The following is a 20,280-nucleotide window of genomic DNA, read 5'->3' as shown; positions in this document are numbered from 1 at the left end:
AGAGAAAGGCACATCACACCCACTAATGATGACATTCTCGCAGACCTGAATGGTGCAAAAGTATTCTCTAAAATTGATTTAAAATCAGGTTATCATCAACTTGAGTTGCATCCAGATTCCAGATACATTACAACTTTTAGTACCCACGTGGGTTTACGACGATTCAAGAGGTTGAACTTTGGTATCTCATCTGCGGCAGAAATATTTCAGAACGTTATCAGTCAGGTTCTATCTGGAATAGCAGGAGTCCTAAACGTCAGTGATGACATTCTTATATATGGTACAACCCAAGAGGAGCATGACAGTCACTTAGAGCAAGTGTTTCAGAGACTGCAAGCCTGCAATCTAACTGTCAATCCGTCAAAATGTGAGTTTAACCAAAAGTCATTAAGCTTCTTTGGATATATCTTTTCTGAGCAAGGAGTTTCAGTAGATCCTCAGAAAATTTCTGCCATAAAGTCAGCTAGCCAACCTCAAAATGTGTCAGAGATTCGCAGTTTTCTAGGACTAGTCACGTACTGTGGACTATTTATACCTGATCTGGCCACGGTCTCCGAACCCCTGCGACTACTCACGAAAAAAGACACTCCTTGGACATGGACTACTGAACACCAAGCAGCATTCGACTCCATGAAGTCCAGTCTAACTGGCGACACCGTCATGGCCTATTTTGACCCTCTAAAGTCCACCGAGCTTATCGTGGACGCAAGTCCGGTGGGCCTGGGTGCAATTCTCACACAAGTGTCCAAAGCAGGCAACGTCTCTACCATTTCCTATGCAAGCAAAGCCTTAACAGAGACATAACAACGCTATTCACAAACTGAAAGGGAAGCTCTTGCGGTTGTATGGGGATGCCTTCATTTTCATCTGTACCTTACGGGACATAAATTCACAGTGATAAGTGACCACAAACCGCTCATTCCGCTTTTCAACAAACATTCTTCAAAGCCTCCCCCACGACTTGAACGCTGGTTGCTGCGCCTACAGAACTACCAGTTTCGGTTGAGATACGAGGCAGGAGCTGGTAATCCGGCAGACTACTTCTCGAGACACCCAACACCACAAACTACCAAGGACGACATCCCAGCAACTATCCTTGCAGAGGAACATATCAATTTTATTGTTGCACATTCTGAGCCAAAAGCCATGACTATGGAGTTAATACAACAAACGGTGGATTCCGATCACCAACTTCAGTTAGTTATAGAGACTGTTCGATCTAAAAATTGGAGCAATTTTCTTGCTGAAGCCCGCCTCCAAACACCAGATCAAACAACCTACTTGACAGCTTTCTTTAATGCACGACATGCTCTCTCCGTGTCTAATTCAAATCTATTGTTGCGTAACAATCGGCTGGTGATACCCCAGAAGCTTCAAAGCAGAGTACTGGATCTGGCCCACGAGGCTCATCAAGGGGTGGTGAAAACAAAGCAATTACTGAGAGAGAAAGTCTGGCTTCCAGGACTGGACAAAAAAGTAGAGGCACTTATTGAAACTTGCATACCTTGCCAAGCAACTACAATTGACCATAGACGCGCACCCTTACAAATGACACCCCTGCCAGAGGGCCCGTGGACTGCTGTTAGTGTTGACTTCTGTGTTTTACCGGATCACTCTTATCTGCTGGTTGTCATGGATGACTATTACACCACATGCACATGGCCTGTGACTACTTTCCCACATCTCTTATTTGCAACTAAATTTTAGCAGCTCCCTCCTCCATCATTGCCTTCAACTGATACAGTTGAATGTGTAATGACAGGGAGGGGGATGACAGGGAGGGGGAGAGGGTCCCAGCACTGGCACCGGGCCCACCTGACTCACAGGCCCCACAGCGGCCTCGTGGCCTGCTGCAATTGTCGGTACACCACTAATTATAGATATATAGATAATGTGTGTGTGTGTACATATATACACAGATAGAGAGTGCGAAACATATAGCACTATCCTTTATAGTGAGCTATTGACCCTAAAGCCACATTCACACGTTCAATATTTGATCAGTTTTTTTATATCAGTATTTGGTGAGCTTTTACCTCAGTATGTGTAAGCCAAAACCAAGAGTGGAGCAATCAGAGGAAAAGTATAATAGAAACACATCACCACTTCTGGATTTATCACCCACTCCTGGTTTTGGCTTCCAAATACTGAGGTAAAAAATTCACCAAATATTCAGCGTGTGCACGTTTCGCCACTGAAATGCTGCAGCCTTGGGTGGAATTATTATTGGCAGCATAAATTGATACGTTCTGGATTCCTAACTCCGGGCACCGGTCAGATTACTCTGCGAGTTTTCCCTAAAGTCTGTGAATAAGATTAAAATCACAATGCTGTTACTTTAATACAAAGCAAATTTTCCGCAAACAAATCCAGAAAATCTACTCTGTGCGAACTGATCCTTAGTATGTTTCCACTTTATTCGCATATTGGAAATCCTCGGCGTATTAAGGCCCCGTCACACTAAGCGAGATCGCTAGCGAGATCGCTGCTGAGTCACAAGTTTTGTGATGCAACAGCGACCTCAGTAGCGATCTCGTTACGTTTGACACTTAGCAGCGACCAGGCCCTGCTGTGAGATCACTGGTCGTGTCAGAATGGTCTGGACCTTTGTTTGATCGTTGAGGCACCGCTGGGTAGCATGCATCGCTGTGTTTGACACCTTACCAACGACCTCGTTGGCGACTCAGACACAGAAACACATAGGCGTGCATCGTTATACAGGCCGCTACGGGTCGCCGCATCGCTGCTGCGTCGTTGGGAAGATCTGCCTGTTTGACATCTCACCAGCGACCACATAGCGACGCAGCAACGATCCCTGACAGGTTGTATCGTTGTCGGAATCGCTGTAGCGTCACTTAGTGTGACTGGGCCTTTACATTACAAGGAAAGTGGATTAGGTTTTACAAAATCTCATCCACGCACAACAGAAAAAACCTTCAGCGAAAATTTGTGCCAATTTACATTGTACATTATCACTACAGATTTTACCCTGTTATATGGAAAGGTTGAAATAAAAATCACTTAATTTCGCTGTGGATTTTCCACTTTGAAAAATCCGTAAATTATAAGCAGCCACAGTTGGTTAGTAGCTTAGTAAATACTATTATCACATTTTTAGTATTCATTTGAAGGTTTTGTAAAAAAAGCACCGTATCCCCTATAATCTGAAAATTTGTGATAATCCAAACTCATTGAATACATTGATGTTATCGGCTTATGCATAGCCATGATGTGCCAGAGCAGTATATATTGCTAATTTGATCATTAAGAAAAACCTTTAGTGAGGTATTCTTCTGATGAATCACCTCCCTACTAAAACACAGAAACTAAGGGTGACATTTTAGGAACACATTTTTTTCAAGAGAACACAAGTTACAAAACTTTTGGCAATATTACCAACCTCAGTTGATTTTGCACCAGTGAATTTTCTAATATGGTGTAATTAATAGGTAATTAATTAATAGGGTGAAGCCGCAATGTGCCAGTGGCAATATGTGAAACAGCAAACTATGTTTAAGGCCTGATTCATACATCCTGATATTTACAGTACTGGAAAAAACAGTACCGGAGATATCCATGTGTACCTGTGTGGCATACGTGTGGCAACCGCTGGCCGCATCACAATCACACGTACTGGCGTCTGAGAATCAGCGTACAGTTAGCGCTGTTCCCAGGCCCCGGGTGCTGAAGGAATCTCTCATCATTGTCTCCTGCTTGCGCTGCGATCAGCTTGAGCAAGGGACAATGCTGAGAGTAGTATTCAGCTCCCACTGTCCCAACAAGTGTAAAAATAAGAATAAAAAAAAACACATTATACTCACCATCACACCTAATTCCCCAAAGCAATTGTCCCCTGTAAACAAGCCAAAAATTAAAAACTAACAATATCCCTCACCTGTCCAAAGTTGAAATAATCCATTGTCCCACGCTGTAATCCATCTGAGCGACATTTCTTCATCAGCGTGTGCGGTGGCTTGAGGCGACTGCCGGTGAGGAGCAGAGGAGAATGACTCGCTGCAGCGGGCCCATAAACTGCGCTGAGCTCACTGAGCGGTGTCCTGTCACTCATTGTTGGAGACAGTGGGGCCTGAATACAACTCTCAACATTGTCCCTTGCTCGCGCTAATCGCCTAATCGCAGCGCAAGCAGGGGACAATGATGAGAGCTGCTTCCAGCACCCAGTTCTTGGGAACAGCACTAACTGTACCGCTGATTCCCAGGAGCCGGTACGTGTGATACTGATGACACACGGATCTGATCCATGTGTCATCAGTGTGCACGTGTGTGGGATGTTTTGCAGCCCAAAAACTGGCACCACACGTACTGGTGACATGTGAAAGAGGCTTAAACTGACTTGACCTCAATTGTGTTTGATCTAGAAGAAAAGAGGAATCCCATTTGTTTGCTTAGTATAAACAAAATGTAAAATCATCTGCTCTTAATAAAGGAAACATGTAAATTCACCATCTATAATGCAAATTTGTAGTAGTTACCTAGTTAATCATGTTTCTTATTGTTTCTGAGAATTAGAGCACATGTACGTACATTAGTTATGAGAGCTTTTTTTCTATTTATCCCATGGCATGTCATGAGGAGATGTGTTATACAAAGTTTAGGAATCATATTGTAAAAATACATAGTTCCTACATGTCATTTAGGATGAACAGAAAATACAAGCGTTTGTCTATCTTATGCATCATTCTTCTTGTGATTTAATATAATATATACGACAATATAATACATTTTTTATATATATTTGTGTTTCAAGGTCTTGCCAGAGCCAAATCTGTACCAACTAAAACTTACTCCAATGAAGTGGTGACACTATGGTACCGACCTCCAGATGTTCTACTGGGATCTACAGAATATAGCACACCTATAGATATGTGGTGAGTGACTGAGGCATTGGGCACTCCTAAACAGATCTAATGACAAACCCTGACTCCCCTATAGACCCTAAGTAGGTTCTCACCTATCGCCAAGCAAGAAACCTGGCCCTAGCTGACTCTAAGGCTAGGCCCTAGGTAAGGAGCAGGAGGGGTGAGCACTTAGCCAGCCCCACTACAAATTAAAGTGCACACAGGGATAACAAACAGGGGAATACACTTAGCTCCAAGATGACACCGGAGAAAGCACGGCAACAATCCACAAAGGAACTCCAAGGTAATTCTAGTCGACTACTAGAATCCCAGGCCTGAAGAGGTAAAACACGCTATCACCAGCAACTCTCTGAGGATCTGTGTGTATTTAAGGACACAGCAAGGACGTGCTGATTAACAGCAGAAAGGTGAGGATACCTCAGGGTCGTAAAGGGAAAGGTATAATCCCCAAGCAAGGTGAGGATCACCGCTGGTTCCTAAAGAGAGAGGAATCATAAAATGATCAGGGAAATGTTTGTAAGGCCAAACACAGCGATCTTCTACAGCCAGACACCGTATGACTCTGCCAACCCTGACACACCTGTGATACGAGTGCCACTTACATCTAACATTTGTTTTTTTGCACACCCAATAAAGTAATTTTCCAAATAAATTCATTTAAGATCATGTTGCAAAAATGAGTACTCCCCAATGAAAGTCTTAAGAGCAAAACTAAAGTTTAGACTATGAAATTCTAATTAACAAGAATTCCACCACAGATAAGTTTAATTATTCATTAAACAGGTGTCCAATAGACAGTTGAATATAAAAGGGCATTACTTAACAAAGAAAACCCCTTCTTTTTGCATTCTGTGAGCAATGGCACCACATGGAATGTCTCAAGACCTGAGAAAGAAAATAATTTCTTTACATAAGAAAGGTGAAGGCTACAAGAAGATCAGTAAAGCTTTGCTTATTAGTCAGAATAATGTAGCAAAAGTGAAACTTTACAAAGATGGAACTGGAACCATCTTACATAGATGTCCAGGCTGACCAACGAAGTCAAAGGGAACCTGTAGACATGGGGTTAATCTACAGATTAATAGCGTCATTAACCTGCCCAGTGCCCGCACGCTGTGCGGAGAAAATTAATTTTATTCCACCTGGCAGTGTTCCGGTTTTGCCACAGGGGCTGTGCCGGCGCGGGTTTACTCATCGCTCTGAGTATACCGAGTGGAGGCTGTACCTGCGCTCCCAAGCCCTGACTGACAGCCGGCACCAATGTAGAGTGCTGCGGACACTGTTACAGTAGGGAGCCTATATGCTGTGAACAAAAACCCGGTAATAAAACATGAACTTTAATGCTGAAGGCATGACAGGGTCCATATATTGTTCTTGCACGGGGGCCCTCTTTTGTCTGTGTCCGCCACTGGTATCGGTTTATGTATTTTACTTTCAAATCAAGTTCAGGTAATTAAAATGTTGGAAATATTGTATACACAAGTGCATTGAGGATATTGAATGTATGAATGAAAGTGTTTCTAAAAAATATGTTATATTTTGTATAGGGGAGTTGGCTGTATTTTATATGAAATGTCCACAGGACGACCCATGTTTCCTGGTTCTACAGTTAAGGAAGAATTGCATTTAATCTTTAGGTTTCTTGGTAAGTATGCAGCCTTTTCATCCACTGGATGAAAACTGAGATAATTTTCTTATGCTACAACTTGTGTAGGAGGGAAAAATACTAGACTTACACCTGTGTTTTTTCAGTGCCAGCCTCACTCTCCATTGACATGAATGGGAGTTAACTGATTACCCGCACAGCTTTTACTGCTACACTGATGGCCAGGACTGAAACCATCTGTTTTTTTCCTGATTCATAAGGATCCAGCATCTGAACCCAAACTTTTTGGCTACTATGGGGAATTCTATGAAGTTCGGAGCTTTAGTTAGAGGGTTTTCTGGTGACAACAAGTTATCTTTTATTGTCAAAATATCTGCAGGATAACTTACTGCTAGAACCCAGTGAACTAGGAATTTTTATCCCTCCATAATTCTTGCCATAAAAGCCTAAAAAAACTAAATTACTAAAGTCTAAAATATCATCTATATATCTGCCTGCTATCTTCTTCAGGAACACCCACCGAGGAGACGTGGCCAGGCATATCTTCCAATAAAGAGTTTAAGGCTTATGGTTTTCCACAATACCGCGCACAACCGCTGAAAAGTCACACGCCTAGGTAATGTGTTATAACTGAGCCTATGAGTCTAACCAAAGAAAAGACCAATTGTATCAATGTGTCATATGGGGTCCCACAAAGGTTAGGTGCCAAAAAGAAAAAACCCTTTAAAAATAACTTTTAATATTAATCGCTTAAAAGTATACTAATATATGCAACACTCTTAAAAAACAAAATTGGACATTGAAGGGTTTTTAAGAGTGTTGCATCTATTAGTATATTTTTAAGTGATTAATATTAAAAGTTTTTTTTGAGGTTTTTTTTCCTAACCACCAGAGGACACCCAGGCTTCAGTATTCCAGAGATTTTCTTTAATATCTTGGAGTTTGGGATCTTCTCGAAGAGAATCCAAGTAAATTTTGTCTTAGATAAATCAAAAGTTGTGTTTAGATTTGTATTTAGCTAATGATTATTGCTAATAGTGGAGTTTGTTTTTCAGGTTGGATTCTGACGGGATTGAATTACTGTACAGCCTCCTGTTGGTGAGTAGAGCATTGAAATGTTATAATAGTGTACAGCTGCTGAAGACTGGCATTTTTCTTTTACAAGGGAGATATGTATATATGAAAATAGTAGACAGCAAGATTTTATTTTGTGAAAATAATGTACAACTCTCAGTTGTTTTCTTAAAGCGGGTTCATATAAAGGGGATTTGCAGCTGGTCCCTTTCACTTAAATGGTGTAGCTCCATGGTGGTGGGTGGCTGTACCACCATTGTGTGCAGTTAAAGCAGCCAAGATGATGTGGTACTAGACCAGATATTGGCCGAACCCACCAATAATGACAAGCCCAGCCAACAGTCTACTGTGTATGGGGGCCTCCCGACTCTACCACGACAGATGATGTCGGGCAGGAGGAGGATCCAGCATGTCTGATTTCGGACTGCCGATCCTTTTGTTCTTAGTGATATAAGCTGCTGCCAGTGGAGTCTGGCAGTGGCTCTCTCATAGAAAACACAGGAGTACTTGGCAGAGCCAGGATCCCCTGTATATGGAGGAGTTGGCTGTCGGGTATTTATTGTGTATGGGGGACTTTAGTATCTTTGAAGGTCCCAGAGGCGGGATAACAGACGATCATAAAGTGATGCTGTAATCTATCCATATGTTGTCAAGTTGTAAGTTGGGAAAACCCATTTAACCCCTTTAAAGCCCAAGACGTATTAATACATATCTGCACCCTGGGCTTTAAGAGCCTGACACGTATTAATACGTCTTTGCGGTCGCGCCCGCACACCGGCTGTGCGGGCGCGATCGCCACCAGGTGTCAGCTGATTGTCACAGCTGACACCTGGTGCTATGTGCTGGGAGCAGTCCCGCACCGCTCCCGGCACATTAACCCCCGCAATGCTGCGATCAAAGTGGCAAGTGGAGGTGGTCGGGATACTCACCTCTCCTGCCGGCTTCCAGTGCTGTCTGTCGCGGCTCCCGAGATCTTGCCATGACGACCCATTGTCATTGCTGTAATCGCACCGACCCGAAGAATAAAGTCGTCTAATCACTTTTACCGCACGAGAAACAGCGTAAAAAATAAACTCTCGGGTTAGGGTTAGGGTTGGCTAGGGTTAGGGTTGGGCTAGAGTTAGGGTTGGGCTAGGGCTAGGGTTAAGGTTGGTGTTGGGGATGGGGTTAGGGTTGGGCTTGGGTTGGGGTTGGGGGTTACGGTTGGGCTAGGGTGAGGGTTGGGATTTTTTTCAAAAGTAAAAAAAAAATCTGACGATATGGCGACTAGTGTTGAGCGAGTGCAAGTGCTCGCTACTTGAGTTTGCATCGGGTGCTCGGGTATGCACTGAGTATCGCGGGTGCTCGAGTGACATGCTCGAGCTACGCCCCATATGCTTTGCGGCCAAAAAAACCTTACGGGGATTGCCTGCCATGCACGAGCGATCCCCGCATGTTTTTTTTTGGTGTCTAATAACCGTGAAACATGCGGGCGGGGACTCGAGCATGTCACTCGAGCACCCACGATACATGGTGCATACCTGAGTACCCGATGCAAACTCAAGTAGCGAGCACTTGCGCTCAAGACTAATGACAACTTATTCAATATGATGATCTAATGTTATCAAATTTTGTGTTGTACCTCTGGGTTCAAAATGTTAACTATACCCCTTGATAAAATCCTTGAGGGGTGTAGTTTCCAAAATGGGGTCACTTGTGGGGGTTTCCTCTATTTAGGCACATCAGGGGTTCTCCAAACGCGACATAACGTCCGCTCTCGATTCCAGCCAATTTTGCGTTCAAAAAGTCACACAGTGCTCCTTCCCTTCTGAACTCTGCCATGCGCCCAAACACTGTATTTTCCCCACATATGAGTTATTGGTGTACTCAGGAGAAATTGCACAAAAGTTTTTGGGGTCCATTTTCTCCTCTTACCCTTGTGAAAATAAAAAAATTGGGGCTAAAACATAATTTTTGTGGAAAAAGTTAGATTTTTTTATTTTCACGGCTCCATGTTATAAACTTCTATAAAACACTTGGGGGTTCAGGGTGCTCACCACACATCTAGATAAGTTCCCTGAGGGGTCTAGTTTCCAAAATGGTGTCACTTGTTTAGGCACATCAGGAGCTCATCCGCTAATTATTCAAGCAAATTTTACATTCAAAAAGTCAAATGGCGCTCCTTCCCTTCCGAACCCTGCCACGGGTATCTGCGTGCTCAGGAGAAATTGCACAACAAATTTTGGGGTCCATTTTTTCCTGTTACCCCTGTGAAAATAAAAAAAATTGGGTCTAGAGTAACATTTTTGTGAAAAAAGTTAAATGTTCATTTTTTCTTCCACATTCCAAACATTCCTGTGAAGCACCAGAAGGGTTAATAAAGTTCTTGAATGTGGTTTTGAGCACCTTGAGGAGTGCAGTTTTTAGAATGGTGTCACTTTTTGGTATTTTCTGTCATAAAGACCCCTCAAAGTGACTTCAAATGTGATGTGGTCCCTAAAAAAATGGTTTTGTAAATTTTTTTGGAAAAATGAGAAATCGCTGGTCAACTTTTAACCCTTATAGCTCCCTAATAAAAAAAAATTGGTTCCAAAATTGTGCTGATGTAAAGTAGACATGTGGGAAATGTTATTTATTAACTTTTTTGTGAGATATATCTCTCTGATTTAAGGGCATAAAATTTAACATTTTGAAAATTGCAAAATTTTCAAAATTTTCGCCAAATTTCCATTTTTTTCACAAATAAACACAAGTGATGTCGAAGAAATTTTACCACAATCATGAAGTACAATATGTCACGAAAAAACAGTCTCAGAATCAGTGGGATCTGTTGAAGCGTTTCTGAGTAATTAACTCATAAAGTGACAGTGGTCAGAATTGTAAAAATTGGCCTGGTCATTAACGTGGAAACCACCTTGGATTTTAAAGGGGTTAAGAAAGACTATTTGACATTTTTGTTATTCTTATAATTCTGCCCAATTTTTTTAAAAAAATGGAGCTTTATAAAATAAATGAATTGGTAGCCTTGTTGTGATCCTAACCATTTCTTAGTTTAATTCTGACTTCTTATAAAACATCTGCTTCACATCTTTTAGTATGAGGACAAGAAGAGGATATCAGCAGATGCCGGTCTACAACATCCTTATTTTAAAACCCTTGGAGAGAGAGTACTTTCACTGTCAGACAGTAAGTGACTGCATGCTACATATGGCTTTTCAGTGACAGAAGGCTTTTGGTGTTATGCTTTGTAAAGTGAAGTTTGTAAAAAGATGTCATCTTGTGTCAAATTCTATAACATATGTTCACTTCTGTATAGATACCTCAATCTTTACGCTGAAGGAAATCCAGCTTCAGAAAGACCCTGGTCACCGCGGCTCCATCTTCCATCAGACAGGTAGAGATAAAGAACACTTAGGGTAGAGGGCAATTAAACCCAACAAGAGTATATTGAGCACAATAAAATAATTTTATTAAATACAATATAATTAAAATGTACTCATAACAATATAAAGCACAGATGCTGCTGTGTGTAAGCAGGGACATACAATTGCAATGTACCAGGCGACTAGATGTGCACACTGTGCAGATTTCTATAACGAATCACCCAAATAATACTTAGTTTTACGGGACACAGTTTTCCTCTAGTAATGTAGTGGGTAACACAAATACATATTCTATATCTATGCACTTGCATGCACTGGTACATTGCAATTGTATGTCCCTGCTTACATACAGCTGCCTCTGTGCTTTATATTGTTCTGAGTATATTTTAACTATATTGTATTTAATAAAATTATTTTATTGGGCTCAATATACTCTTGTTTGGTTTTGTTGGACTCTACCCTAAGTGTTCTATATTGATGAGTTTTTGCCCTGATATCTATGAAAGTGCATCAGTAATGGGAATTAGTTGTCTTTAAGGTATAGATAAAGCCATTTTCTGGGGAAATTCATTAATGTAGACATTCTAACGCAAAATTAATTAAAGGGATTATCCAGGACTAAATTATTTTTTTTTATTATAAGCCAAAAAACAAACAGGCGGGTAGTTGCTAAATACATAGCAACTACCTGCTTGTTCTATCCGGCGCCAGCTTAGACCAGTCACTGACCGCTCCTGCCAGCAATTCAGCTGCTCCACATCAACAGAGCAGCTCTTCTGCTTCCAGGCTACTGTCAATTGGGCGTGACTGCCAACGACTTGCTGATTAACAGCTCCGACTTCCCGGAGTTGTGCAGAGATGTCAATCAGCATGTCGTCGGCAGAGACGCCCCATCATCACAGCAGAGCAGAAGAGAAGCCGCTGCTCTGTCAACATGATGTCAGTGCAAGCTGCAGAATCACCAGCAGGAGTGGTCAGTGACCACTCTGTGCCAGTAGAGATATGTGATGGACAGAACAGGCAATTGGTTAGAATGAATATAGTCTTGGACAGGGTCGGACTGGGACTTAAATTCAGCCCTGGCATTTGCGAGCACACAGGCTCACTTGCTATGAAGTGAATGTAATATATGTTTCTTGATTTTTGTGGATCGCTCAAGATATATATCACATTTACAGAATCCAAACTGCTGTGAAGCCAGAATAATGCTATGTGAAATTTAAAGGGAACCTGTAAGGTTACAGAACTCGATTTAGGGTTAATCTGCAGGTTAATAGCATTATGAAGGTGCCCAGCTGCTGTACTGAAAGTGCGGCACCTGGAACAAAATACATTTTATTTCTGCCAGAAACCGACGGCTTCCAGTCATGCCCAGAGCAATGCAGCAACTACAAGCACGCCCCAGCACTTTGACAGCCAGCTGTGCACTGATGCACAGCAGACTGTCAATCAAGGAAAGGATGCAGCAAGCAGGGACCAGGCCCACCCACGAAAGCGACTTCACTATTGAAAGCAGGGCTGGTCTCTGCTCTCCCCATTCGCTCCTTACACTAATGGTGCCCTCTCTTTTCAGCTTGTCACTTTCCATTAGAGCTGGCGGGGTTGTGCACTGTCACTGTGCACTGAGAAGAATATTGCAAGGGAAGTTCTACTGAGCATACGTCAGAATTGACAACTGACACATGCTCAGTAGAGCATGGACTAGCCCAGCCTCTAAAGTGGATGTCACTGATGATACCATTGGCAGACACAAACAGAAAAGGGCCCCTGCGCAAGAACAGTGCATGTTTTGGAGGTGGAAATGGGCTCCCTGATCTCTTGGGCCACTGTGCGGCACCACAGGTTACATCAATGATATGTCTGCCCCTGGATGACACTTCATTTTAGGGTGGGGACAGAGGCTGAGGCACTGACCGCAGCCTCTGTCTCCTGATGATGACGCAATTGAGTATCCCAGAATGCAATGGAGATTTTCAAACGGAAAATCATCAAAGAGGAAATAGATAAAAAAATAACTAAAACATTTAGATTAGAGAGGGAATAATAAGGACTTTTAATTAAAGCACATTAGAAATGGTATTAGATTATTACAATAAATAGTATTTAGGATGAAAATCATTATTTGCTTCGGACCACCCCTTCAAGGTGCATTGACTGCACCTAAATGTACCATTAACAGGAACCTGTCTGCTGCCCTAACCCCCTAAACCACCACCATGGTTGTATTGCACCCTTTTTCTACATTTTCATTAGCCCCTTTTTCTTGCTTAGTGATTGATGATAAATATAAAATTAAAGGGGTTGCCACAACTCGGACAACCCCTTCTCAACGGGCTATTATTATATTCCTCCCAGTAAAAAATAACACTTATACTCCCCTCTGGTGCTGACGCTGTTTCAGGTGATCCCTACAGCAATTCAGCTGCTTTTTCACTCTCCCCTTCTTTGGACCTAACTGACATCCGAAGGAGGTGAGAAAGCAGATGCTGTTCTTGCTTTCTCTGCATTTCTAGATTTGTCCAAAAGCGAGGAGGGTTTTCATTTTAGATTGGACAAACCTCTTTAAGCTGACTGGCTGCATCAGCGTCATGCTACCCTTCCTCCTTCATGTACTGAATGCGGATAGGAAGACGCCAAGGTCAAGTCACCACTGGAGTTAATCCCTGTGCATCGCTGGAATCTAAATAGAAAAAATGGGGCGGGAAGGTTTGTATGTCCGTCCAAGGAGTGAAGGATAGGCCCACAGATGGCATCAGCCCATCAGGCATTTGCCAGATGGCCAGTCTGCCCCTGGTCTTGGATAACTCCTTTAAAGGGAACCTGTCATGTGAAAAAATGCTACTAACGTGCAAATATGGGGTTAATCTGCAGATTAACCCTTCTGAATTTGCACATTGCTGGTGCTGAGACCCACGCTGCCGTGAGAAACTTAACTTTATCCCTCCCCCCGCCAGCATTCGGCTTCCAGTCATAGAGGTGGCACCAACGCGGTTTCAGTCACCGCTGTGTATAGAGAGCGGTTCCCTATAAGTAAAATCTGATCATTTTAATTAAAAATAATACTTTATAAACATTTTCCACTTTCTGTCAGAAATAACTACTGATAAAGACAAGAAACCAAAATATAAATAGACAAAAACAATAGGCAAGAAACCAAAATAAAATTCTTCTTTCACATAGACATGAGAATCAGCACACAACAGGCTATCGCTGGTTATTATTTTTTCATTTTTAATGATAATGGTTATTATCATTCAGCCAATTAACAAAAAGTTAAATATCACGAACCACGAAAATTTCCAAAATTCGCCTCATGATGTCAATTTGGCAGTAGCAGCCTAGAATAGAATTACTTTGTGAAGCCCTGTGTACCCGAGGGGAAAGAATGGACAAAAGCACTCTGTCTCTCCAAAGTATAGGAGATGGTAAATGGATGAAGTGCTTCAACACGAGCATTGCCATTCTCTCACCTCTGTGCCACGTTTCATATATTCAGTAATGGCATAGAAAACATGTATTTTCCTACCCTTCACAACTTACTACCTGATACCTATTAAATGAGATTTATTTTGCTTTTGCAGGTCGTGGTAAGACCAGACGACAAAGTATATTTTAAAGCCGCACTTTCACACTGGATAACCTCCATTCTCCACTGCCAGAGGTTCCTGCAGTAATTAGAAGCTATAAGTATCAACAGTAACTTACTAGTCTGCAGTGAGTCTTTTGCCAAATGTACTATTATGTGGGTATCAGTGCTGGGTACAAGGACATAAATACATGAGTGACTACTCTTATGGATCCCACCAGCGCCTTATTTACCCCCCTTAATGAGGATACATTAGCTGAAATGTTCCCCACAATAAGTATGTGGATTTGCTTCTGTTATTCTTACCGCAGACGCTATTTTACATGTCTGGATTGGCATGTACTGGTAAGGAGCAGATAACTCTAATTTTTAAACTACACGAGTAAGAAAACGTATGTGCGCTCCCACCATAGGGGTTAATGTAGTACATCCCAAAATTGTCACTGCGCGTCAATGGTTTATAAACAGATCATTCTCTAAAACTCTGCCTTTGAAAACTACAATGGCCTACCACTATTACAGGATACCTTAGTGGCCAATGGAAAGAGTTACTCGTGTCTGTCATCCAGGTGTAGTAATGCTGCCAACCTGCTGGCTGTAGTCAATAAAGTATAAATCTTAACCATGCAGCATATATCAAAGCCATGATCTACTGCAGAGGTCTTCAGCGGTCTCTTTACTTTAAGAACAAGTTTCATACACTCAGATGTGCTCTTGAGCAACATTTATTATTACACATTGCTTATATAGCTCCAACATACTCTGTAGCACTCATAGATTGTCATCGCTTAAACAAGTTGTCCACTGCTCATCAATCCCTTCTCAATCCCTATGTTTCCCCTTGTAAAATAATAACATTTAGGCTGCGTGCCCACTATGCGTTTTTCAAGCGTCTTTGCAGCGGAATTTCCGCAGCGAAAACACTTAAAAAATGCTTGGTAATACGTGCCCCATGGTCCCCAATGATAATCCGCATGTGCTGTGCACATGCTGCGGAAATTTCCGCTGCGGGTTATCATTGCGGAAAAATCCGCAGCATGTCCATTAATTTTGTGGAAATACAGCGTAATCGCCGCCATTGACTTGCATTGAATTGCATAATATCCGCTTGACTACATGTACACATGCAGATATTAAGCGATTCAATGTGCGGATGGTACCCGGGTCTGGAGAAGAGGAGACTCTCCTCCAGACCCGGGTACCATAGTACCTGTAGTTAAAAAAGAATTAAAATAAAAAGAAAAAATGATACTCACCTTCTGATGGCCCCCGGTCTCCTGTACGGTGCGTCCGGTATCTTGGGCGTCTCGCGGTGGTGTAAAAGGACCTTCCATGACATCATTTAGTCATGTGACAGGTCACGCGACCACCGACGTCAGCACAGACCTGTCACATGACTAAATTATGTCATGGAAGGTCCTTTTACACCACCGCGAGCCGCCCAAGACACCGGAGAAGGAGACCGGGGGCCATCGGAAGGTGAGTATAATGTTTTTTTTTTACCATTTTTATTCTTTTTTTAACTATCAACTTGGTCACACTATATAAATCCATGTCGGTTGCATGGATTTATATAGTGTGACCAAGTTTTCCAGCACTTTTCCAAGCGATGCTAAAATCGTTTGTAAAAGCGCTTGATAACCCGCATGCGGAAATGCATGCAAAAACGCTTGACAAACACTTCTATCTGGCAGGAAAAGCGCATGTAAAATCCGCATGCGTTTTTCCTGCCAGGGAGATGCAGAAAAAATCCGGAGCATTTCTGCTTCGTGGGAACTTAGCCTTATGTAGCGCCGGCGTCCCTGCCCTCTGCTAGGCAGGGACGCTGTTCCCCTCACCTCTCTGCTCCGTGCCCGGCGTCCTCCTCCCGCTCTGCTGGCAGCGCGCGCTCCTTCCCGGTCACTGTGCTTAGGGCGCGCGTGCGCTCTCTCCCTCCCTCTTAAAGTGGCCGCGCGCGCCGTCCTAAGGAGTCCCCGGCCAATGGCCGGAGGACTTCACCATATATAAGGCACCTCCTCCAAAATGGAGGTGCCCGAGCAATGTTGTTGCACTGTTCACTACTCTGCTTCAGCCCTCAGGTCCCGTTGCCAGTTACCTGCCAGATTCCTGCCAGCTTGCTGTCTTATTCCTGCCTGATATTCTGCTACCTGCCTGCTAGCCTGAGGTCCGACGGTCTGCCTTACTACTCCTGTCAGTCTGTCTAAGGACCAGCTTGCCCGCTCACCTGGGAGCGCACATCAACTACCTGCCTGCTTGCCTGAGGTCCGACGGTCTGCCTTCCAACTCTTGTCAGTCTGTCTATGGACCAGCTTGCCCGCTCACCTGGGAGCGCGCATCTGCTACCTGCCTGCTAGCCTACCTGGAGGCTCTGCCGTCACGTGCTGTGACCACCTGCCTGTCCAGTGACTCCTGCCCGCTCACCTGGGAGCGCTCATCTGCTGCCTGTCTGCTAGCCTACCTGGAGGCTCTGCCGTCACGTGCTGTGACCACCCGCCTGTCCAGAGACTTCTGCCCGCTCACCTGGGAGCGCTCATCTGCCGCCTGTCTGTTGGTCTTCCTGGAGGCTCCGCCGTCACATGCTGTGACCACCCGTTTATCCAGAGACTCTCGCCTGCTCACCTGGGAGCTCACGTCTACCATCAGCCGCCACAGGTCGTACCAACCCTTTACCCAGAGACTGCCCCGGTCACTTGCCGTGACCATCTGCCCGTTCACCCAGAGACTGCCCCGGTCACTTGCCGTGACCATCTGCCCGTTCACCCAGAGACTGCCCCGGTCACTTGCCGTGACCATCTGCCCGTTCATCCAGAGACTGCCCCGGTCACTTGCCGTGACCTCCTGCCCGTTCTTCTAGAGACTGTCCCGGTCACCTGCTGTGACTGCCTGCCTGGTCGCCACCCGCTCCCTTACAAGGACCGCCCCCTTGTATAGTAGCTCAGAGGTTCCGCCTCCCAGACCCGTTACAGTTTTCTCGGGCCATGGAACCCGGTGGCACCCAAGCTCCCTCGCTCTCGGACCTGTGTCATGAACTGTCCCGTCAGAGGTCCCAACAGGAGTCCATCCTGGGTCACCTGCGGAATGTCAATTCTCGCCTGGACACTCTGACTGCTCCGCCAGCAACCTCCGCCAGTGCCATGACTCGCAATCCGGCAGCTCCGCTGTCCACTAATACCATGGTATCCTACCCCGGACCCCGGCTTTCTGCACCTCCTCGCTTCGGAGGCGACTCCGCCCAGGCTCGGGGCTTCATAAATCAGTGCACCCTGCACTTTGAACTCCTGTCCCACCAGTTTAACTCCGACCGGGCCAAAATTGCCTTCATCATGTCCCATCTCACCGGGGAGGCCCTGGCCTGGCTAAATCCTCTATGGGAGAGAGGAGACCCCCTGGTGTCCGACTTGCCTGCCTTTCTCATGGCTTTCCGGAAAGTCTTCGACGAACCCGGACGGAAGACCTCATCCGCATCATCACTGCTACGCCTCCGTCAGGGAAGTCTCACCGTGGGCCAATATGCCATACGGTTCCGTACCCTTGCCTCGGAGCTGGCCTGGGATAACGACGCTCTGGTATCCGTCTTCTGGGAGGGTCTGTCCGGCCGTATTAATGATGAACTTGACGGTCGGGACATTCCTACCACTCTCGATGACCTAATAACTCTTGCCACCCGGATTGACCTACGGTTCCAGGAGCGTGCCAAAGAGGTCACCCGTGAGAGGAGGTTTCCATGTCTAGCTCCTACTTTTCAGAAATCCGTCTCTCCCCAGGTACACTCTCCTGAGCCTATGCAGGTCGACCAGACCAAGATGGTCAAAACCCGTCAGGACTTACGCCGTGCCGAGGGGAGCTGCTTCTACTGTGGCAGTAAGGAGCACCGGATCCGTGCCTGCCCGGAGAGGTCGGGAAACGCCTGTGTCTAGGTTCGCTCAGAGAGGTCGACCTAGACAAGAATAAATCCTCTCCATCTCTGCTGCTGTCTGTCTCAATCGTCTGCGGGGAGAACCGTTATTTCGAACTAGCCCAACTTGACTCTGGAGCAGCCGGGAATCTTATTTCACAGTCCCTGGTAGAGAAATACCGCATCCCCACCAAACCTCTGGCTGTACCCTTGTCTGTTGCTGCCGTGGATGGGGGTCTCTTACCACGCCCCATCCAACTCATCACCGAATCCATTACTCTGCAGGTGGGAATGCTGCATTCTGAGAGTATCTCCTTTCATGTTCTGCCTGGACTCTCTCACGCCCTCTTGCTAGGTCTACCTTGGCTCCAGAGACATGCACCCGTGCTTGACTGGCAGACCGGAGAGGTCCTTCGCTGGGGACAGGACTGCCATAAGACCTGTCTGGTTCCCGTCCATCCCGTCCGTCCTTCTCCTACCCCAGCTAATCTACCTGGACTTCCGATTCCTTATTGGTCTTATGCTGATGTCTTTAATAAAAAGGAGGCAGAGACACTACCCCCTCATAGACCATACGACTGCCCTATCGACCTGTTACCTGGTACTACTCCTCCCCGTGGGCGTATTTATCCATTATCCGCTGCTGAGACCCGGTCGATGTCCGAATATATTGAGGAGAATCTGGCCAAGGGATTCATCAGGAAATCTACCTCCCCGGCGGGAGCAGGCTTCTTTTTCGTCAAAAAGAAGGACGGCTCTCTCCGTCCCTGTATAGACTATAGAGGCCTTAACCAGATCACGGTGAAGAATAAATACCCCCTTCCGCTCATTCCGGAGTTATTTGATCGTCTGAGGGGGGCTAGAATCTTCACCAAACTGGACCTCCGTGGGGCGTACAACCTGGTTCGTATCCGTCAGGGGGATGAATGGAAGACGGCATTCAACACCCGGGACGGCCACTATGAATATCTGGTAATGCCCTTTGGTCTCTGTAACGCTCCTGCCGTCTTTCAAGAGTTGGTCAATGACATCTTCCGGGACCTTCTCTACTCCTGCGTAGTGGTGTACCTGGACGACATCTTGGTCTTCTCTCCGGATCTCCAGACTCACCGGAGGGACGTTCGTCAGGTCCTGCTCAGGCTCAGGCAGAATCACCTCTTCGCTAAATACGAGAAGTGCCTCTTTGAGCAGACCTCGCTTCCGTTTTTGGGCTACATTATTTCTCAGACCGGCCTGCGAATGGATCCAGAGAAACTGTCTGCCATCGAGAAATGGCCTCGACCGGAGGGGTTGAAGGCCATTCAGCGGTTCCTGGGCTTCGCCAACTACTACCGCCTCTTCATACCGCACTTCTCTTCCCGGACTGCCCCAATTTCCGCACTCACCCGTAAGGGTACTAATCCCAAAGAGTGGCCGCCCGAAGCAGAGGAGGCCTTTCTTTCCTTAAAACAGGCCTTCTCTTCCGCCCCGGTGCTGCATCGCCCGGACGGCAACAAGCAGTTCTTCCTGGAAGTTGACGCCTCCTCCTCTGGAGCCGGAGCGGTACTTACTCAAAAATCATCTTCCGGGAGGATGGTAACTTGCGGCTTCTTCTCTAAACTCTTCTCCTCCTCAGAGCGCAATTATTCCATAGGAGACCGAGAGTTATTGGCCATCAAACTGGCATTGGAGGAGTGGCGTTACCTGCTCGAGGGGGCTCTTCACCCGGTAATAATTTACACTGACCACAAGAACTTGGCTTACCTCCAGCATGCCCAGAGACTTAACCCGCGCCAAGCCCGGTGGTCCTTGTTTTTTGCTCGCTTTGATTTTGTTCTTCATTTTCGCCCGGCTGACAAAAACGTCAAGGCGTACGCCTTGTCTCGATCCTTTCTGGT

General features: G+C 45.1%; 1 protein-coding gene across 4 annotated transcripts in view; it reads left to right on the top strand.

The window, feature by feature from the left end:
* Window positions 1–15,741, top strand: part of CDK18 (cyclin dependent kinase 18) — a 221,070-nt gene extending 205,329 nt beyond the window's left edge. For 2 of the 4 annotated variants that reach the window (XM_073666972.1, XM_073666973.1), the window contains 7 exons: window positions 4,769–4,889; window positions 6,428–6,525; window positions 6,997–7,102; window positions 7,542–7,584; window positions 10,635–10,725; window positions 10,856–10,933; window positions 14,504–15,739. In XM_073666972.1, coding sequence (XP_073523073.1) covers window positions 4,769–4,889; window positions 6,428–6,525; window positions 6,997–7,102; window positions 7,542–7,584; window positions 10,635–10,725; window positions 10,856–10,933; window positions 14,504–14,538 — 572 coding nt within the window. In that variant the 3' untranslated portion in view covers window positions 14,539–15,739. Of the gene's footprint in view, window positions 1–4,768; window positions 4,890–6,427; window positions 6,526–6,996; window positions 7,103–7,541; window positions 7,585–10,634; window positions 10,726–10,855; window positions 10,934–14,503 lie in introns of all 4 variants that reach the window. The other 2 variants (XM_073666970.1, XM_073666971.1) reach the window with 2 other exon arrangements.
* Window positions 15,742–20,280: the final 4,539 nt, after the last annotated feature.

This window comes from Phyllobates terribilis, unplaced genomic scaffold (genome assembly GCF_046119375.1).
Source record: "Phyllobates terribilis strain yellow unplaced genomic scaffold, ASM4611937v1 Scaffold_2__4_contigs__length_985480577, whole genome shotgun sequence".
In the NCBI taxonomy this organism is placed as follows: Eukaryota; Metazoa; Chordata; class Amphibia; order Anura; family Dendrobatidae; genus Phyllobates; species Phyllobates terribilis.
Note: the sequence above shows the minus strand (reverse complement) of the source record. Positions and strands in the feature narration are given on the sequence as shown.